Raw genomic sequence first — 24,201 nt, forward strand, 5'->3', positions numbered from 1 at the left:
TTAATATTACAAGTACTGTTAAAACTAAAATACAAGGATTGTATGAGTTATACTAAAAAAATAATTTTTTTAAAGACTGCTATTTAGATTTATTATTGTGATTTTAATGGCATTAAGCATATTTTTTTTTAGAAGCAAAGTAAAATAAATTAATTTTTTTTATAATCAGTTCAATTGAATTTAATTGTTCACTCAAAACTGTGACTGATATAGTTCTTTTTTATTTATTATATAATAATATTATTATTTGTTTGCAAATTGTTAATCACTTTGTTTATGTTAAAATTCTTTAACTATGTTTCTAATTGAATTACATTTTATTATTTACACATCATTTTTTTCAATTTGTTATCCTTTGATTGTTATCTTTTCTAGTTGTATTGTTTGCAGAGATCCTTGATAGAGACCCTTTGGATTTTAAATCTTCTCTGGTGACTTCAGTTCTTGAAAAACACTTGATAAACAATATTCATACTTATATGTTCGTTTTTCAAACATTAGTTAAGCCTGTGTTACTAGGTGTACTAGTCATACCATTTTTTTTTAAATACAAAATGGATTCAGGAGTGGTGGCATCTATTACGTTTCAATTTAGAGCAAAAAATTATTAACCTTTATATGAAGCATTAAAAGAACGAAGTAATTTATTTGAATGCATTAACGAATGTTGGTAAAGTTAATTAATTTTTATTCACTATAAAACGAAAACAATCTTATGCATTTATAAATAATATACTTACGACATTTCTGAATGTCCCAAAAACTGTATTGCCTGCAGCCACGAACTTACTACGTATAATTTTGACGCCTTGACGGTGAAGCATACCTATATGTTACGGCTCGGGTATGGAAAAAAGTCCTTTACGCGCGAACTTCGTTTCTGTTACCGATTTGATAACAAAACATTTTACTTCATCGGCAGCTTTGAGCGTGAGAGTACACCGAGTCAAATACCCGATGTAATACGATTAGCATATCTTTACGGTCATTGGAATAAAACCATTTAGATGCAGTATAGTGACGAACGGTGTGAATATCGGATATTCGGATGATCGTCACGCTAACGCCACAAATTTCCAAATTCGCAACGGGTTCGGTGCACTATCCCATCGGAACTTTGATCGTGTTTTCGTTATACTGTTCACTTATTTGGCCAATCCTAGAATATGGCTCTGATACCGCATATAATACAATAATGATTGAATAACATATTATAACAATTTATCAATGGTTATGGGACCACGTCAAAAATACAATTAAAAAATACTTATTTATTTATTAAAAAAAAAAAATATACATTCAAACATTAAGCGCCCATAGTCCATACTGGAAATATTTGCATGTGGGGACTTGTGATAACATCCATAGCAAAACTTAAATAAAAACACTACATAACATAATATAGTATGTTTAATTTTTACTAATTAAGTATATGGTATATACGTTATATGTATAGTCGTATATAGGTATATTATGAAACAGACTTAATGAGCTTTTACTGGTGTATAGTATGTATACTACGTATAGGTATTAAGGTATTGCAGTGAAGTTATATGTAGATGCATGATAGATACTTATTTAGGTAATTAAACGCACTATTAATTGCAAGGTCAATGGCGCAATATATCCATATAAACTCATATTTAAATCTATCTCTTTTGCCAATTGTATAAACAATCATATTAAATTCACTTTAACGTATTTACAGTTATATAAACGTAATACATATCTACTCTTAGTCCCACTATTAATCTACGTTGTGATCACTTTTGGCACTTGTAAATTGTAATAGTCTGCAGTTTGTTGATTTATATTCGCACTTACAAGGGCATAACTATTATCTTGCTTAATGGACCTAGACACCTAGCATAAAATTATATTAAGATAAGTTATCATCATTCAGAGTTTGGGTGACAGTCTACAAAATACTTTTAGAATTCAAGACCATGTGAATCGCATCATACTAATCATTATACAGATCAATTATCAAACAATTATAATTTAATTTAATTTAAAAATAGTAAATATTTAAGAGCACAAATTTTTGTTTTTTGAGTATTGAGTAGTTTTTAAAGAGAGACCTTTTAATATTAGCTATTTTTTATAAATGCGTGGTTGCTGTAACAGCTGGAATGCATAATATATAATAAATAGAAAAGATTCACAAGAAAGAGTACATATCGATAAAATATCAACTTTGTAATTTATACAATTTTTTTGTTTCATCGTTAATATTACCCTTTTTAACCGTATATTAATCAATACATTATCATACACATTATTAATACATATCTATACATTATTTTGAATGCTTGCAATATGATATTAATTTATATTTTATAGCAAATTATGTAGATGTAACCTACAGCGTAAATCGCTGCATGATATGATAATAAAATAAAACAATAATATTCTCAAACAGTTTGATTGTTACAATTGTTCATCGGCTACAAATCCTGAATTGTGGGTTCCGTTTTCCGTAGTCTTTGTCGGCGATTTTCTGCAACAGAAAAATCATTTTCAACACATACCATTAAGTACCTATACAGGGTGATTGGTGATTCATCAAGCATGATCATACCAAATTTTCTTTCAAAACACACGATTTTTTGAATTACTCAAGGAGTGTCCTGTGACAATAATATAGACTTAGATTTTTCAAACGAGAAGCTCCCCTTTTTTAATTTAAATTATTTAGTAGATAATTATTTTTTAAATTTGTATGCGTCTAATTCAAAATTCGATATTGTAATTTTTGAATCAAGTATTAAAATGTTTGCACTAAGATTAATATTCTTAAAAATGGTTTTACAAAAAAATAAAGTAGACGTTATATTAGAACTTGTATTTATTATACTTGGGCCATTTTTATAAATTCTTTATGTTGATAGAAATAACTAAAACATTCATATCACAGCGTCCTCATATTATTTTCTTCCTTCAAATTGTTGTGATTTATATAAGGAAAAAAAATAAAAGTAGGTACCTACTCTGTAAAATCATGTATGAAATGAATGTTATCATATATTCCGAGGAAATCAGTCAAACTATACTTTGTAATTTATGTGATAATAATCTATAATGTATGAAGTTCTGCCTCCCCACCCCCTCCCTCTCCCCCTTCGAATTTAGCGCTAGTAGTTTATGAGTTATAGGTATTTAAAGTTTAGATTAGCAGAGTGGGTTACCCCGCAAAATGTTTGTCCACTACGCTCCGCTTGTCTAAACTTTAAATACTTATAACTGATAAACTACTCGTCCTAAATTCGATTTTTATGTATCAACATTTTTAGAAAAATATTCTACTTTGGAATATGAAATTAAAAAACTATGTTGCCATTCAAAAAAGTAAAAAACTTAAAAAATGATAAGGATAAAAAATATTTAAAAATATAATTTTTTAATAAAAGCGTTGGGTTTTCAACAACTTGAAACTATGTAAAAAAATATTTTGAAAAAAGTCAATACTTTTTTGAATAATGAGTATTGTTTGATAAAAGAATCAGCCTGTATGTTACTAATTAAACCTAACCTAACCACTTCCTCGCAGTAAGTTAGTCTGAACATGGATATAATAATAATAATAATATATGTTTAAATGATACATACATTCCTTTGAGTCCAAAACGTTCTCCGTCTTCAATGGTCACCGGTAATTGAGCTCCTCTCGTTTCCGGCAACAATAGACACAGAAGAGCGCCAATTAATGGCACAGTGCCGAATATCATCGGCGGTAAGTACACGTTAAACACTCCCTACAAAACGACAATACCGCGAATTGCGCGTTAGGTATTTTATTATAGTGTGACAATATAACATTATATTTATAATAATTAATAATAGCCGTAATAATCCACCAGATCTCGGTGGTTCATGCATGTGATGTGGAATTTGATTTCCTTGTTTTCGATCAACCTACTATCACATACAGTTTGATCGTTTGATTCGTATAAAATGTAGGTCAATACTTTTACGGATAATGTGGTTACGTTAAACAGTTTATCAACTATTATCTTAATAGTTTAATCGCTTCTTTACTGAAGAATATAAAGTATCCCTATACCTGTGTTCAGTCTGTAATTATATTATCAGAGTTTTACCTGTCGTTCTATTGTGTTCTTGGCTGGTGATATTTAAAATATTTAAGTATAAATTGGTTTTTGGGTGGAACATTTGAATGATTCTTAAAAAATCCTAAAGTGTATCATCGGCATTTGATTTAGCTGAAATGGCAGTAAATGAAACTGGTTATTTTGATGAAGCTATGTGCACCACTGACAGAAACTGATGATTTTGATTGAATAAATGAATAAAACATAATACAATTAATCTGATAGTTATTTATTGTACGGTAAATTTTATGATACTGTGTCAAACATCGGAACAAAACTAATTGTTATGTGTACCTTCTCACTTCTGTACTCAAAAACCATAAAAGGCCATTATTTTGAGAAAAAATTTAATATTTACTGGTAGATCAAATGTTGTGTATTCATTTAAATTTATCTTAATAAAACTATTTTTACTTAATTTTAGACAATGTTTATGTTATTTATTTATGAGTCGAATCCTGGTTATTGGATGTGCATGCGATTAAATATAATTACCAGAGACGAGACGAATGGAGCTATTATGGAACCAATCCTTGCGCACATGGACGCTGAACCAACACCGACGTTGCGCACCACAGTCGGAAACAGTTCTCCGCTAAACAGATATATGGTTGGAAAAGCTATCGATGATCCGACTATTCCCAATGACGCTAATATGAACTTAAAATGTTCCACTTCGGAATCTGCTTGACACACGTAAAAGTTATTTATTAGATATTGATTACACAAATCATACATACAAATTATATTTAAGTAAGTCCAATATTGAAGTTAGCCGTTAGGGATATCTAAATGGTATCAATATTCATAAATCATAATTCAATATATTTACGTAGTCAACTATTATAATATATTTGCTATCAAAAATAAATAAATTTATAATTTTATAAATGATACATAATATTATTATAATAATATGATACATTATATCTTATGATATATGATACTCGTATATATGACTGACTGAAGGGTAAAATAAAATCTATAAATAAATGTATTAAAATACATTTATTTTACATTTTTTAAACTGTTTTCAATCATGTCATGAAATCACCTTTTTATCAATATATCGACATCAAATTAAATTTGGACATCCCTATAATTGAAGTGCTTCTGTTGATTTGATGGTAAAATTCGACCCTGTGATGAGTTGAGCATTAATGTCAACAAAACACCAATAAAACATCATGTGTTGATGTAGTTATGTAACTATGTAAGTATACTAAAGCCCTTAGAAGTTGGAATTCTGCATTAGTAATATTTATTGATATTATTGATGTTCCTATTGAATTCATACTATAAAAAAACGATTTAAGGTATTCCAGCAATTCTTATAACGGAAAATACGTGCCTATAATGTTTACTAATAATTTCATGCCATTTCCACAGTACTCTTGAGAGTTTATAGCCTACTTAGCCTAGTATAATCATCGACACATTAACCCCATGGTCAAAACTGTTTGTATCATAGCTGTATTCGATAGAGTATAGCCATTAGCCATGTTTTATGCTTCTTTAGCTACATTATATAATGAATGATTATATATCGCAGTACGCTACCCATTCATCTACAGAACATCAGATTTAGTAAGTAAAATATTTTTTGTTTTAAGTAATATTGTACTTGAATACTTGATTTAGTACCTACGATAAAAGTTTAAGTTTTTAACCATAATATACTTAGGTATTTTTCTATGATAATATTTATAACGGCCTCATATTATTATTGGATTGGATGATGTGAAATTATTCATGATATGTTATGAATATAATAGTATATTGTTTAACATCATCACGCACCATTATTTTTGATACTATAATACTATATTATCTCAAAATAATGTTGTGTTTTTTTGTTTTAATTGTGTGATATACTTAAATGTTATAATACAGCTTGTGCCCATTAAGAGTGTTTATTGTAGGTAGGCAAGTGCACCCAATTAGTATTAAATAATATCATTGTCGGATCACTCACTCTGAGGTAAGAATGTGATCAGTATGCAAGCCATGGCCGTCACCAGGTTAGCAGACAGCAAAGTGTTTCTCCGGCCGAACTTCTCCATCAGGTATATGCACAGGAATGCGCCTGGCAACTCGATGAGACCAGACGAAGCGACGTTGATGAAGATGTTGCCACCGATCTCACCCATGTACTGAGCCAGACCGTAGAAGCACAGCCCACACACCATCCAATTGAAGAACACGGCCAGCGTCTTTTTCCGCAAGTTGGGCGTCCGGAAGAGGTCGAACAGATTTCCTTTGTTCTCTTCGCTGCCCTTTCCGGTCTGACTGTTCATCAGCGACTTTTCGAACTCGCCGTCTAGCTTCCGGTTGTTCCGTGAGGCGCCTGTGGTCAGTATTTTACGCGCCTGCTTTTCCTTGCCCATTGCCAACAACCAACGCGGGCTTTCCGGTATTATCCTTCACAGTAAAATATCTTATGTATAGGTGGTTATAACTTTTAGATACCTACCTCTTACAAATATCGCGTGTTTGGGATTATAGCGTGGTGTTTGCGAAAAAAAAATTCTCGTAGGTACTTACCACCAATACGTGAAAAAAAACAATGAGGGCAGGGTAATGGCCAATTGAAACTGTCTCCAATTTCTAATGAAATACGAAATGAGAGCCATGCTCATGTGACCCAAATTGAAAGGGATGTGATGCAACGTGCTAACAACAGTTCGCCATTTCCCGCCTACAACTTCCATGGCTGCCATTCATAAAAAAAAAAAAAATGATTTACAATATTACTTTTAAGAATATCTATTAAAAATGATTAATTATAGAGTTGATATAGTATTATGCCATCATTTCTGAACATTTTAAATTTCATTTCAACTGGCTTTAAATTAATTTAATACGCACAAATAATTGATAGTTTAATGTGTGACACGTCTAGTATCCACATAATTAATTTAGTATAAGTATGTGTACTTGGGAAATTGTGAAGGTTGACCTAGACGCTAGACAATTGATTGACAAGACAATATTATAACAAAATATGCCGGGTTATAGGATCAGTTAGGCTATATAGGTTTACTATGTAAATATATAGCTGTGGATGATGACAAAACCCTATTAATTTTAATGTAGGTATGCGTATAACAACTTAAATGTTTGGAAAGATTTATAAAAACTAACATAGGTATATAAAGCTTACATAAATCAGATACGCCATTCAATAAAATTACCAAATATTTTTAATTATCATTATTCTATATTTAAATTTAAAACCTTCAAATACTTTAAAAAAAAATTATTTTGAGATTAAAAATAAATGTATATTATTATGTTTATTGACTGTTTACAGTATTTATGCCCCCATTACTACGTAGATACTAAAATGTAAAATCCAAATATTCTAAACACTAGGTCAGAAGATTATGGTTTTCCGGAACCTAAAAATAAATTATTTTATTATGTGGCTTACCACGACCGTCCACATAATTGTTTGTAATTTTTCGGTATTCATGGTCAATTACCCAAACAAACATTTATTTTTTTATTTTGCTATTACAAGGTTGGTTGCATTAAGTTTTAATGGTACATGAGACGAATACACTATATTATTTTGTATTTAAATTATTATTTCACTTAATACTTTTTAGAATGTAATACATATCATTAATAGTTAATTAATTCCGGAAAATTGAATTGTGGTTTGTAGGTTTTGCAACGGAATTTCAAGTAAGCCAATTTTATAACACGCTATATTCTAATCTTTATAAATAAATTATATGCTTAATACTCACTTAAAACGAAGCTACTAATCATTAGACCTCCAATGGCTAACGCAGTCGCAAATCTAAGTGGCAGGAATAGCTCGTACCAAGGAGCTAACGACGTGCCAACCCCGGCAACAAGTAATAAGACAATAGCGAACATCATTGGTAATTTTCTACCATACCTAAGAACATAACCTTTTTTTATTACAAACGTGTTGAGCATCATTCTTTTTCGGTCAATTAATAGGCAATATTATTATAATATGTATTTATTTTTTTTTTTGGCTTATTCGAGGCCGTTTAGAATTTAGACCCACTGTCTCTTCCACAGTGTCTCGCCATTCATATCTATCCATTGTTGATGACCTTTTCATCATCTCTGATTCCTTGTAGCTTAAAATATATTCTCTTACTAGGTGTCACATCACCGTCGTCTTTGACGTTATCTTTGTCTTGTTCCATCTGGCTTACATCATCGTGATCGTATGAATTATCCTGTCCTCCACTTTCCAGCATGCCCTGCCTAGTTTGTCCCCGAAATTTTAGAAAACCAGCATAATCTGCAGGTTCTAAATATTAGTTCTACGTAGTACTTCGGTTGTATTCGTTATTTTCAGTCCTTCACTAAATTACCTTTTAAGACTGAATATCCTCCTTAATTATTATACATTAGGTAGGTAAATTAATACATTATGTGTAGTGCGTTACCGACATTATGCTCAATATCTAATATACAGGGTGATTATTTTAAGTGGGTACACTAATTATCTCGAAAAGTATTTACTCTTTTCAAAATATTTTTTCTTATTGGTTTCAAGTTGTTAAAAAACCAACGTTTTTATTAAAAAATTATATTTTTTATCCTTATCATTTTTGTGGTACCCCCTATGGTCATACCCCCCTCTCCCATAGAAAAACCATTTGACCATCATTGTTTAGTTATAGAATAAAAAAAGGGAAGCACTCTATAATCTATAGGTACATATAAATATAATTAAATTACAAGTGAAATAACCACGATTCGTGTCAAAAATAATATTATTTTTATACTTAAATTTTTAGACTATAAAATATAGTATACGTACTTGTCAGAGAACATACCGAACAACACGTTTCCGATGAGTACTCCCAACATAAACACTGACTGGGCGATGTTGGACAGTTGAAACCGCCCGCACACCAAGTCCCACTATGGAACAATAACAGAAACCGAAATATATAATATAATTGTAAAATAAAAAAAACTACCCAAATTGTTCCAGGACGATTTAAATATGTAATCATGTGTAAAGTATTATAAGACAGAAAATAATAAACCTACAACACTATATAGGCTGTGTATACTTATAACTACATATACCTAGAGTACCTACGTGCAGACAACGGTTTTGGAAGTTTTCTATCCTTGGAAATTTCCCCTCTGACCCTAATACGTTCGTCAATCCTATCAATCCCTAGTCCCTATACACTATAAACAGTAATAAAAATTAAAAATATCAATAAAACTTTAACATTTTGTTTTATACATACCAACATATCAATACATATATAAGTGCAACTCATAAATGAGGACTTTTAAAAAATCCCTAGAGTTTAAATTTGGCACTCCCAAAACTATGACCCATATTGGCTTTTTAATATAAGGATGTTAATCAGAAATTCAGAAATTGGTTATCATAGGTTTAAGTCCAAACCATAAATAACTTTATTGCTTTGACGTATTTTTTATTTTGTTTGAAAAGTGATATGATGTGTCATGTATTACAGTACACCCAACATCTTGAATTACTTTTATTAAATAAAACGTTATTTAATATATTAGGAAGTCATCCACCATACTTGAACCCCCTCCCCGGATAATTTTTTTCTAATAGTTATACCTATATGTGTTTCTGGTGGGTAGGATGCACTGCGTGTTTAGATTTAGATTCGCAATCAGTATTTTCGGTGTTTTACACTGTACCTCAGTGATTATGGTTTCCTGGAACACGGACCTGTCGTAGACGAATTGATAGCATGGTGCCACTTCGTGTGTAACTGGGTCGAGAGAATTGCATCTGTCGGTCACGTTGAACAATGTTGTTGACTCATCGTTCCCGACATCACACTTAAACGGCGCTCTGGCAGCCAAAAATATAATTGCCAACTGGTGCCAGGCGATTGGAAACTTTAATAGGGATAGAGCGAACGTGATCCAAAACTGCCACCAACCGAAGTCACCCAGTGCCGCTTGCACCGGATCACTATCTGACTTGACAACGGTCGACGACTGTTTGTTAAGGCCACGATCTTTTTCACCACTGCTGACGTTTGATTGTGGCTGTTTCGCATCATTCATCACTAAGAAAATATAAAAAAATTATGGATCGATGTATAACAACAACTGAAATAGATGTGTCTAGAAATTTAAAAATACTTAAAGCATATTCGACAACAACTAACAGTAAATTCTTACTTATTCAATGTTTTTATTATTGCTCTCTTAAATTATTTATCGGTATGTATTTTCAATACTTGTATACTATTATATCATACTGACCTACTCAACCACACTATATTATCTGCATGTATAGTTTGTTGCATTTAAGATATTCAATATAAATATTTATAAGTTATAACATAATTATTACATTTTAAATTTTGTTTGCCTTTGTGTTAACTAAATATATTCTCTTATTCATTCTTTATTATTTCACTTATATCAAAAGTAATTTCAATTTTTTTTTTTTAAATAATAATAATGATTATAATAGTCTTTATTAACGGAAATATAATTCCAACATAGGATTATGTCCAAAAATTTCATATTTTTTGATATCAAGTAATTATTACTGGAATACCTACCTATATTTAATAGCATGTACCAAATGTTATTAATTTGTAATACACTCTGTATTCCTGTATACAATATACATAATGTAGGTCCAATTCACACAATATATCCCATTTTCCTTACCATATTACTAATAAAATCATGTTATTTAAGTACAATGGTCTCGAGGCGTGTCAGTGTGTCCACTGTGCATTTAAGTTTAAAACACAATGACTATCGAAATTATGAAAACATAACATTATTATTTTGAATACCTAGTTGATACTATACGAGACAAAAGGATATTCAATATTATTTTATACTTTATTTTAATATCAGAGTTCTATTATCGATTATTGGAATATTTGACACTTTTATCGATTCTTTGTCACGAGTCATCATGATATTGTATACAGATAGTTTATAGAATCATTAATAGTACTTTACTGTAAATGGTTAGGTCATTGTTATAGGTAAATTTAAATGTTATAAGCGTAACAATATATTATCCACTATTAAACAAATTATTCATAATAATGTATATAAATTAATTACATTTTATATACATGACTAAAATTAAATGTTTCCGATCATAACTATCTCCTTATTAAGAAATAATACCCTTGACGTGGTTCTGAATAAACCATTCGTGTCAACATAGTGAATAAGCAATAACTAATAAGATATAAGATCCATAAAAATTATATTTTATATTATATAAATTATAATGATTAACAATTTTATAACTAACTAACTATATAAATGTAAAATGAAAATTTTTGTACGGGGTAAACCCTGGAATTACTTATCAGATCTTCTTGATTTTTTTTAAATGAAAGAATGCGGTTGTGGAGCAGCTTTTTGTCATACATTTAGCACAATAAAGTTTCTGGGGTAAGAGGATGACCATACTAAAAAATGCAATATAGTACCCCTATCTTTCCACCAAAAAATTTACTAAATATTAAATATTTTTGTACATAGCAAGTTTGCTATTGGTTTCAAATCTGAGGTTGTGAATTATTTAATTATTGATTAATTATTTCGCGTTTTCGCAATATTCATCAACATTTTTGCACTTCATTAGGTTATCACAATTGGCTTGATTAGCCGGGTGTTAAACGACGAATTAAACATAAATTAGAAGTTTAGTTTGTAGAAAGTGCACACTATTATATTAATTATTTCTATCTATACATATTTATTTAATACCAATTCTATTATGGCTTATAATATTATAAACAAACTTGTAAATAATTAATTTGATATTTTAGGATAATATAATTAATCTATTTAATCTTATTATTATTATTATTATTGTGTCCAAGCGGTAAAAATGCATTTATACTCTCTTTATCTCTACGCTTATTATAGCCAATATTGTTATGTTTATCAAGTTCTCGGCTGTACAATGTAAACGATACTGTGTTTAAGGTGCATAACTAGTGTACCTATTATGTTTACTACCACAGTCACAGGTTTAAAGTTATCGATTATAATTTTAATAGTAATATAATTTCTTAGTAATTTATATACATTTGAATATGTGTAAATACATATATATATATTTATAAAATACACACACACACATATATATATATATATATGTGTGTGCGTGTTATAATGTTAAAGGTATAATATGTGCAATAAGCAAATTTGTTTAAGCTATAAATATTATAGTACCTATTCACTAATAGCTAATAATAATAATATTAATAATTAAAATTTGTAAGCGAATTGATATATTTATTGAACATTGTTATTTTTTATGCTAACTGTTAAGCGTATTTTGTATCTAAATATCTTTGATGAGTGACAAATGCTTACAACGATGTTATATCAAATGAAAAAAGCAGATACATGCTGTGCTTACGAGTAGAGGGTCAAAACTAGAGTGAAAAAATCAAGCCTCCATTTGCTCCCTACCATAAAGATGTTTTAGTTATGGAAAAAAAATTGAATAATTAAAACTAAATTAATAGTATATTATTATTTTTATTTATTATTATACTTATTTTATACCTTAATACAAGGTTTTCTACTGTAAATAATGATGTTATATCAATCCTTACGACGCGATATCCTCAAATTAAGTAAGACGTAAACGCTAAAAAGGACAATTTTATTAATTATTATTATTAGATCGACTTTGTATTATTCACGACAATAATTCATGTTATTATAAAATATAATTTCTTGTTATTATCTCCCACATACTTACATAGTTACATCTATAGACTATATTCTATTATTTGAATTTTAACTCAATCAATTACATTTTATTTTTCCTACTATTATACAGGTACAGTAGTTATTTTTGTATACATTTAGTAGCTTATGCAATTATTATGTGATATTACTTTTTCCTTCTTGTCTATAAATGTTAATTTCTAAGTACGTTGCCAAACGTGATTTTTTTGTCTATGTTCTTTAAATTGCATCATATTTTATTTTTTTAATAAGAAAAAAATTCATTCAAATATAAACGTATTTATTTAATATAAAATAAATTACATCGTATGCGAATCTCGAATGTAATAGTGAAAGGAGCAAAATACCCATTAGTCATTTGGGTTTATGCAAACGTAAACAAAAGTGCATTTAGAATAGACAACAGTAAAACTAACAATACTACCAAGTTGATGATAATGGTATTATATTGTATTTTATCCATCAAACTTAATACCAACTAAACTAATAATAAACTAACTTGATGTTAGACTAACTATTAGACATTAGCTAATACCAACTAAATAGGTATAGGTTAATATAAATTGAATAAGTATTTCTGATAATTCATTTTAACGAAAGACACTAATTATTTCAAAAACTATAAAATAAAAATATGTCTTTTATACGATTGTAAGTCGTTTAAAATAATTTTTTCTAAAAAAATATATATATTTACTTTTTTAATGACAACCTGAATTTATGGTTCCTATTTCAAAGGAAAATATTTTTAAGAGAACTTAAATGTATAAAAATATAGAAAATTTTGAACGAGTAGTTTATGAATTACCTATAAGTATTTACATTTGAGTTGTGCGTATCACAGTGATGGTGCCTATACAGAGACTATAGAGAGCTACTTTTCTATCCACTTTTTCACTCATCTAAATTTTAAATACTTATAAAGACATACAGTAGTTATAACTAATGAACTACTCGTCCAAAATGTAATCTTTGTTTATCGAAAATATTCAAAATACTTCAAAAATAAAAATAAGCGTATTATTATAGTACGTTAAATAATATCCGTTAACAATAATATACCTAGGCTAAACTTAAGTAAAGTATTTAAGTACCTATATTTAATGTGTTTAAGTTGTAGAATCAATTCAAAATGAGAAATCAACTACAACAAACAAAGTTCGGATTGCTATTTTTTTTATATGCATGAAAATTGTTTATGTGACTACTCTGAACATATTTTAATAATAGGTAACTAATTTTTATGATATTATTTACTTAAGCTAACTTAACTGAATAAGTATAATACTAATAATACTATGACAATAATAAAAAGAATATAACTTTGTTTACTGTACATGATTTTTATAAATACCTTTAAGTATTAATGTGTAATAATACTCTAATGGATCGAAGATATTAAAAATTTGATTTCGCTTATTGTATAGACAATAGTCTAAATTGTCTAAATATAAATATATTTTCTTATTATGTATGTATTATATAACAGATCAGTCAACTCGATGTAACAATACAAGATATAATTTTGTATTGTTTTGTTTATGATTTGATTATAATTTGTATAAATATAGCTAACATATGTAAGTATCTACCGACTACCAATATACGCACGTCTATACAATTTTCAACTAGTTGAACCAAGTAAATAGGAAGTCGTTAGTACACACTTAAAACTAAAAAAATTAATCAATAGGTTTTTATAAAGAAAATAACTAACATTTTTATTAGGATGGCATTTAATTACTCTAAGTATTTAGTTTAGAGTGATACTAATGAGGTAAACCAACTAAATTAAATCAAACCTACACCTGCTCTATAATCTACGAGTATGTATAGGTTTTTAACACATAGGTGCATGACGTTTTAAATAGCTATCGCAAAAATACATTTTCATTTTTTAAAATCATATTTCAATAATATTATCACGTTGGATTAATATCGCCTAACTGCAGATAGCTGCAAATGTTGTATTCCATTGTATTGTGAAAGTAAGTGTGTATATTACAATAAAACAATACATTCAAACATTTCAAACTCATCCTCATTTTATACGCAGTATATTTTACCGACTGTATACATTATACACATTACACATTTATACATATTATTCACCTATATATATATATTTGTATTATTCCTATGGAATTCTCTTATGTAAAGTCTTTACCAACATTGAATGCCCGCCCGTCATTCAGATATAAAATACGTGAACTGCGTTGAATTTGAACTGTGTATTATGCCATTATAAGACATCGGTAAAGCCGGTATAGACGTAGAGTTTATGAATGTACACAACTCGTTCGGATATACTTATACTCATTTATTAATATATTTGATATTTGATAGAGCACGAAATTCTCAGGTCAATTTAACAAACAAATAGATACAATATATGGTGTGAGATCGCGTGAAAAAAAATATTAAAATATGGCCATATAGTGATATAGTATGCACATTACATTATATTATTATCTGCTTATGTTTGCGATTTAAAAATCACATCATCAATACATTGTTGTGATCAAAAATATATATTTCCACAAAACGATTTATCAAATATCCAAATCATGAAAAAGCAGAAATGTTTAATAAATCCTAAAAGTATAGCAAAAATATGTTTAACTTTGAAAGAAAACAATCAACAAATATCTTATATATATAACTTACACGATGCATGTAAAATATATTTGTATTCAACAATTTTACGCATAAAAAATATTAGCCTAATAATATTAGTCCCATTATTAACCTAACCTAACCATTATTATTTGTGAAAAATGTAGTTTAGTACCTATGTGGCTATGTTGCAAGTACAACATACACATGTGTGTCATTATTTATTATTTTAATACCGAATTCCAGTTATCGGCAATTGGAACACGATAATTGATCAAGTTGGTAATTACTAATAAGTACTAGGCAGAGTATATATTTAATAATTACCTTTACGGCTATGCGTATTTGCATAAGAAAAATCAACCGGGTGTATCCCTATAGATACGAATAACGGAATAATAACCGATATTTAAAGTATAGTTTCATTTCGTGGGAATAAATAAAAAATTATTTAAATTTAACTGTGCCTACTTAAATAATATTTTGATTTCTTAGTACAAAAAAAAAATTAAATTATTATATGATTTTTAGATGGATCGCGAAAATTAATTATTATTTATTTCTAAACATAGTAACCATACTTCACAGGAACCTACGTAGCTGACGGTAAAATTAATGAATAAAATAACCAAATTATACATACTTTTAAATTGAAAACTATCGTTTTTCCAGCATGCAAATCGAAGTGTACAAATTAAATCTAACCGACTTAGAATTGGCCACGAGAGTTACGCATAGATACCTAATGGAAGAGACCGGACCTCCTACATGCCGCTCTTGCAATTCTATCATAACAGACAACAGTTAAATACATCATCATTCACAGTCAAATCTTCACGGAGGCCAGAAAAGAATGCGAAATACTAGACAATTTATACGAAGCTATAGGACCCTATGCTGACATAGAAAAAATAATCACATTTAATAAAAAAATTGAAATGTATAACTTAATTTAACTTATTTTACATTATTTTTAAACTTCATTGTAAAAATCTCTTATGTACATAACTATTCAAACTAATTATAAGCTAAAAACTATGATGTTGATGCTGTAACAATAAAAAAAAAAAATTAAACTCTCCATCTATAATAGTATATTTGACGTGCACTAAGTAGGTAAGTGAGATCACCGCAAGACATTACGCGTGTAATGTAAAAAAAAAGAACCTAAATAGAACCTTATTATTATTTTTATCATTTTTCTTTTGAGAACGTCGAATATTAATTTACCGAATTCAAGATTTTCAAGGTTTTGCGAAATATGTTTAAAAAAAAAACAATAACAACAAAACAAGCTACTAAACTATATAATGATAATAAAAATGCGTAATAGTATATTATCTATAATATGTATTATGTATATTATCCATATATATATATATATATATATGTATATTGCAAACAAAAAACGAAGATAATGTAAACGGGGACGCGATGTGTGTACGTATAATAAACGAAAACCGCATAAAAGATTGCGTCCAAGCACAATATAATGATATGGACTATGTTTCATAGCTAATATATAGCATTAAATAACATATATTATGTGTGTGTATTTAAGGGATACGCCGTATAACCTATATATATTTAGACCATGTATGCGTATTTATATAGTACAATATACCTATATACATACTATACGTGACAAAAAGACTCGTAGGTACAACAAAAATAATAGAGTTGTATACAAGTTACCTACAACAGACCTTGTTATATATTATACACACACACACACACACACACACACACACACACACACACACACACACACACACACACACACACACACACACACACACACACACACACACACACACACACACACACACACACACACACACACACACACACACACACACACACACACACACACACACACACATACATGCATATTTTCTCGGGATCACATTGAAATTTTCATCAGTGTTCGTGGAACATTTATTATATTATAATGTAATACGCACATAGATATACATTATACAATGCAGGAGCATAATTATTTTTTCCGACCTTGGGCGCAATATTTTTATATAATTTATTTTATTAATCAGTGTTATAGAACTGAATAAAACGTAAAATTCAATTGTTTTACGCTGTAAACACAATAGCAATAATAATAATATTGCTATATAGGTCATTTGCCACCAGAACAACTTTGTGCACCCGTCGGCAGGACTGCTTAATTGACTCCAGAAACATTATTTCAGATGAAGAAAGTATAAGTAGGTGTATAAAATTTGATACAAGAACATATGTAAGATTTTTAACTTCAAACATGAGCCAATATTACGTATACTTCATAACATTTAATACTATTTAGACAAAAATGTAATGATATCAATTATATAATTAATAGTTGGAAAATTATCTAGATAATATATTATTATAACAATGGTATTTTGCTTTTTTCATAATAATAATTTAATAATGTTAATTATATTAACAACTAAAAAATACATTCAATTCAACCTGCATTACTGTAATATATAGATTTTAAAAAATACAGTGTCGTAATTTGTCTGGGTCATGTGGCACTATTTTAAAATGCCCTTAACTGAAATTCCGGAGAATATAAAGATGTCCTGTTAGTATGCAATAAGGGATACCAATGATTTTTATTATTTTATTATATTACAAAAATGAAGGATTAAAGAGAAAATATATCTAAATAGGTATTAAAATAGATATAGCAATAGACAATAGCAGATATGTTAGTTTTTTTTCAATAGTGCACTTAATTACAAACATTTTTAGATACTAAATTAGTGGCGGGTACATAAAAAAAAGTGAGCAAATGGCTCTAATGTAACATTATTTTTAACTCAGTGTAGGTGTAATGTAGGTATAAAAATAATTATATAATAATATAAAATCAATATATACGAAAAAAGATTTTAAATGAAGACGTCAGCGGCGTCAATCTATAAAAGTATATTTTATGACATTGGTAGGTATTAAGGTAATTTATTGATTTACATAAATTGCATTTGAAAATATCGTTGTGTTAATATAACAATACAATTTAAAGGTTTAAAGTAGCCACAAATAATATTTTCAAATTTTTATATTCTTTTTTAAACATCCAATTTCGTCCAAATTCGAACTTAAAATATCTATAAAAAAAACTATTTTTATATTTATTAGATTTTTGGTTACAGTATGAACTATTTATGAGATGTATAATGTATAAATGCAGTATACCTGTAAAAATTGAATATTTTATCATCTATAACTGGTAAATAGTTTGAAAATTTTTATGATTTTGATGAGTTTTGATGAACATTTCTAAAATTAAATTGTGCCTATATGTATGTTTTATATTTTTGAACTGTCATTATAAAAACTAATGAAAAAGCTTATACATTTTATTACTATTATATTTTCAAACTTTTTGAACAGGTAAAAATGTTAAATCTATATTTACCTATAAAAAAATGCCTATAAATCGCTTAAAGCAAAAATATTTTTAAATGTTATCATGTATAAAAAATTATCAAATAAAAATTTGGTAAAAATTTTAATCATCTTTAATGTTAATTTATTCATTTTTAAATTACCCCAAACTAAGAAAATTGTTTAATGAGAAATCGTAAATTTATGGGTATCTCATGTCCAATATTAACCCAATGTCATAAAAATCTAAACTTCAAATACTCATAAAAAAATGTATGTGAATTTACGCTCAACTTTTATTTTGCATTACATTAATTACAACTATAATATAATATTATATTAAAGCTTTTATCACTTATCAGTTTCAAATTGTTATTAACAAATAAATTCTTATTTAAATTTTGTGTATTATTTTCTTACCCTTTTAACGATCATGGAAATATCCATGCTTCATAATATATGACAACTATTAAGCATACTCGTAGCAGGTATATATTATTAATTTAAAAATAACTATTAAAATTCCAACATGTAAATGACATATTGTCTAACAAAAAGACTATAAATTATAATCCCGAAAAAATTATAAATTAGTTAATCTAGACTCTAGAGAATTAATGTATCTATTATTATATTATGTATAAATTATCCGAAATTCGTAGCCTATACCTATATAATATATACATAGCTATACCCATGTTCGAATCATGGTCCATTGGTCCAAGATTCAAAATACAAATTGTATCTATGACACATTGATACTTCTCAAAAGCCCTCCATCTTTATGCCTGTCAGTAGCTAATATCCATAATCCAATATTTATTATACACCAATTTCACGATAAGTACATAAATTATGGTCAACGAAACTGTCTCTTCGCACGCCCGGACAATATTCAGTGATGTATCGGGCACGCGGCTTATTTTATTAATATGTATGCAATATGAGTAAAAGTCTTACATTTTAGTATTAACTATTTTAGTCGTTTCAAGCAATATTATAACTAAATGCATAGGTGCATTCTGTTTATACGTATATTATAAGCATTAAAAAGTACCTATATTACATGGATATTATTTATCGATAAACTGCCAATAATAATTAACGATCGTAAAAAGTTGAACAGATTAATAGTTATTATATTATATTATTATTTTTTATATATTAATTATATATCCAGTAAATATATGATCTATTGTACCTATTGTACCTTACCTACCTATTTACATATTATTATTTTTTGAGTTATTTTATAATTTTTTGTTTGTATATTTTATAATAATTATTAGTATGTATTATTAACTTATTAATAAGCACCGGATTTAACATAACATATACATGCAATGTATGTATATACGCATAACCGTGGGAAGTATAAAATGAAACTCATTTGTATGGACTGGTGAAAAAATTGCAGAGAAAGAGCTGACAAATAACTATGACGTGTTGTCGACAGAATATGTCTGTATTAAAGAATAGATTTTCTGCACCACCTGCAGGGACTGTGTAATGTTCACTTTATTGGTCATGCATATTCTGTTAATAAATTTGACTGCCTAAAGTCCTTAGAGTAGAATGATGTATGTTTTAAATATGTTGAAAATAATTTACAAAGACAGATAAACATAACTTTACAATACTTATGTTAACTACACGTCTTTATGTACAAGGTAAACAATACTATGACTTAAATTAAGAATATTTTTAAGATTCAATATTTATAAATTTGTTTGTACCTACTACCTACATATTATTACTATATTATGTTGTTATAACTGTTATAAGATTAATTACAGTGACATTTTAAGTGGTAAATTTAATTTACAATATATAGTTATAATAAATTTAAAAAAGAAAATGGAATATATAATTTCTTATAGGAAATATATCAATTTAATTTCTACAACTTTTAATTTGGATGTAGAATTTTGAATATTTTCTTCTTTTTAGTTATTTTTATGAATTGGAAATTTTTAATATCAAGCCTTGAAAATTGGATACAATTTTAATTTAAAATAATAATTCTGACTTAATAAATTTCAAAATAGTTGTGGCGATACATATATAATGGACATTTTTAGTTAATGAAGTAGTTTTACTCATAACCTGATATTTTTTTACAAATTTAGGACTCTTTATTTCACGTATACACTCTTTTCCTACATATTCATGTTAAATTAAGGTTCGATTTATAAGATCCGTTTCTTGAAATTTACTGTAAATTTATATAATATTATATTCATGAGTTACCCTGAAATGGTGTAGGTACTTACGTCTTCACTTACTAGCTTATATCTCTATTTTTATTCATACTTTAAAGATGATTATTAATATCATAAAATATATAGATTAGATTAATTTAATGAACAATAACACAAAGTATAATACTAGTTAGGATAGCCGAAAGGTAATGCAATATTATATACCACCTTCTATTAATTATTAATTAACAATTATTTATTTATTATTTATTTTTTTTTTTTGTAATGAGATCAATAAATAAATAGTTTTAAATATTGTATTTATGGAACAGCATTCAATAATAAAATCACAGAAGTTAAGAATTGTTGCAGTAGTGGCTTTGGGAGGGAGTGCTAAACCTCCTCCCAACCACGTGTTCCTAACAAATTGTATATTGTTAAAAACAAAATTACAAAAAAAAACATATTATAACATCAAAAGGACGAATCACCAATAAGCTTAAATCGATTAAAAAGAAAATCACTAAATGGTACACTCAGCCCAACGTCTTCAGAAGATCCGAAATCATCAATAACAGAACAAGAATTGGTCATACCAATCTCACCCACATCCACATCATAAAACATGAAGAACAACCTCTCTGTAGCCAATGTAATGAACCGCTCTCAATCAAACATATAGTCCTAGACTGCCCGCTATATGTCAACGCAAGAAACATCCTCAACCAACCTTCAACGATGGAGGAAGCTCTAGGAGAACACAACACACACTTGGTCCATACCTTCTTCAAATCCATCGGCATAGACACAAAAATTTAATGTTAAGATAGAACTACACTGTTAAAAATACAATGTAAATATTCAAATGTAAAATCCACATATACCACAACTGTAATGTAATCTTAATTTAGAACTTAATTATTTACTTGTATATTGAATTATTAATGATAATGTAACCATAACCACAGGCTAATGACCTAGCTGTTGAAGCCTTTAACATAAAAAAAAAAAAAAAAAAAAAAAAAAACATCAAAAGGTTTTTATAAATATGATTTTGCCCCCCCCCCCCTGAACCATGGGGAACTAGCGAGTGTTCGAACAAATCTGTTCGAATAGTATTATGTACGAATGTTATATTTTCCTATTTGAACATAATTACAAGTATACGAATATCGTTCATAGTCACAGATAATATAAATATATAATGCACCTAAAAATGTATTGATAGCCAGATAATAGGTATACTTTTATGATCGCGCGATAAACCAGCCAGTATGTATACCTATAGAATTTTGTAGTCGAGATTACATTTTATTCGTATCGGAACATGTGTGCAGTGATCATTATACCTACAAGTGGTGCCTTTGATACTGAGACCAATATTGGCATCCAAAAAATAAAGGTTTCCAAAAAAGTTCAAAGAGTCCAAACAACAACGAGAAGAACGTATTAAAAATCTTGTTGTAAGCTTTATAAACAATGTTGACAATGATGATTTTAATATTTTAGAATTTTTAGGGTAATAACTTATAATTTATCTTTTTAAAACATTTTTTTTTTAAATAATATAATATCATATTTAATTGTATTTTTGTATTATTTGTATTATTGAATTATAAATAACAATAATAATAATACATTTTTCTTCCGATTGACCGATCTTCTAACAGATAACATTCGAATTTTAATAAGGGTTTAATTTTAAACTCTTTTAATTCAGATACACTCATTCACACATAATATTCGAACATTTAAATTTTCTAACACATACAATTTGAACACTTGTCATTCGTACACATAATTTTCGAACAAACAACCCCCTCGCCTCAAACATTTCAGAAGCTGATCTTAAATTTATTGCTGTCCGTAGAAAATTTAATAAGTGGATTATAAAACCCGACCATGTAATATTTTATCTCAGGTACTTAGTGTACGTCAATAATTGTTAGCAATTCCATTTGCTTGACATTTGTTAATATTATATAATATATGTTTGTAAAAATGATAGATATATTGAATGTAAATTATGTAATTTATGTGAATACGAATTTGTACTGGTATGCTAATAAGGTATGGCTAAGATTTATATGTAATACAATATGATCAAATAAGTTTTTATTTAAAAAAAATACAGAAACATAATAATATGCATAAAAGTTTTTTAATTCTGTCAGATATTTAATAGTTTTTATATAAAAAAAATCATCACACATAATGTAATAAAATATTTTACCATCATTATTGAAAATTTTGCAACAATAGAATTGTTATATTTAACAACTTTACTTTGAACTTGAGGCATTTTTCGAAATTGTTTATTTAAATATTACACTAAATGTCACGCACAAAATATAAAACTTATATGGAAAAACGTGTCTATTAAGATAATTTTTTTCTTTTATTCGTTATAACTTATAAGTTATAATAACCAACCATGTCAGTTTATAAATAGTATATATTTACGACAAACAAAACAATAATTACTAATTTTCATCAGGTAAATACGATTTTGTTACATTAGTTTTTTCAAATAAATATTAAAAACTCTTTATAATAGGTATCCAAATATTCTATAAATTCATTTAAATTAAAATATTTAAAAAATATATGCTGAATAAAAAAACCGTTCTATTCAATTCAGTAAGAGCCAGATCGGGGAGATAACTGACAATCAATAATGTATTTGGATTGAAGGGGAAAAAATTTGGAAATGTATAGAAATCCTTGGTCTACTAATAACAATTGTTAGGGACGTGTGAGGGCGTTTTTTTTTACCTAAAAATGATGATTTGTAAAGGATTGAACCTACTGAAGTCCCCTTCTCCCAAGCAAAATTGGCCAATTAGCTGCTTATGAACATAAATATTTGTCATTAATAATAAAAAATTACACACCAAGTATATTAATACTATCTATAATCATTATTATCTATAATATTATTTTAACGTCATGCTCACTAGTGATCGGCAGAATCGCAATAATATTATATGTGTGTGATGTTTTATAAGCTCAGCTGCACATGTCTGGCGGAGGTCTCTCGGAAGTCGGTTGCGGCGGTGGAGGTCCGTCGTCAAACGGAGGCGCGAGCACATTAAACACACGACCGCAGAGAAATATTGACGGGATCC

General features: G+C 28.0%; 1 protein-coding gene across 2 annotated transcripts; it reads right to left on the reverse strand.

Annotated features, from left to right (window-relative positions):
• Window positions 1-1,251: 1,251 nt before the first annotated feature.
• On the reverse strand, window positions 1,252-24,201 carry LOC107170632 (organic cation transporter protein). Of its 2 annotated transcripts, none has more exons than XM_089225065.1 (9): window positions 24,031-24,201; window positions 9,804-10,180; window positions 8,926-9,029; window positions 7,868-8,022; window positions 6,657-6,825; window positions 6,088-6,533; window positions 4,608-4,795; window positions 3,610-3,755; window positions 1,252-2,500 (listed from the first exon to the last, which is right to left on the reverse strand). In XM_089225065.1, coding segments are annotated over exons 1-9 (1,656 nt in total). In that variant the 5' UTR covers window positions 24,032-24,201; the 3' UTR covers window positions 1,252-2,430. The 2 variants fall into 2 exon arrangements, with proteins under 2 accessions (XP_089081191.1, XP_015376282.2); XM_015520796.2 differs by lacking the exon at window positions 24,031-24,201 and adding an exon at window positions 16,123-16,141.

This window comes from Diuraphis noxia, unplaced genomic scaffold (assembly GCF_037042655.1).
Source record: "Diuraphis noxia isolate RWA-SAM2 unplaced genomic scaffold, SU_Dnox_SAM2 contig0003, whole genome shotgun sequence".
In the NCBI taxonomy this organism is placed as follows: Eukaryota; Metazoa; Arthropoda; class Insecta; order Hemiptera; family Aphididae; genus Diuraphis; species Diuraphis noxia.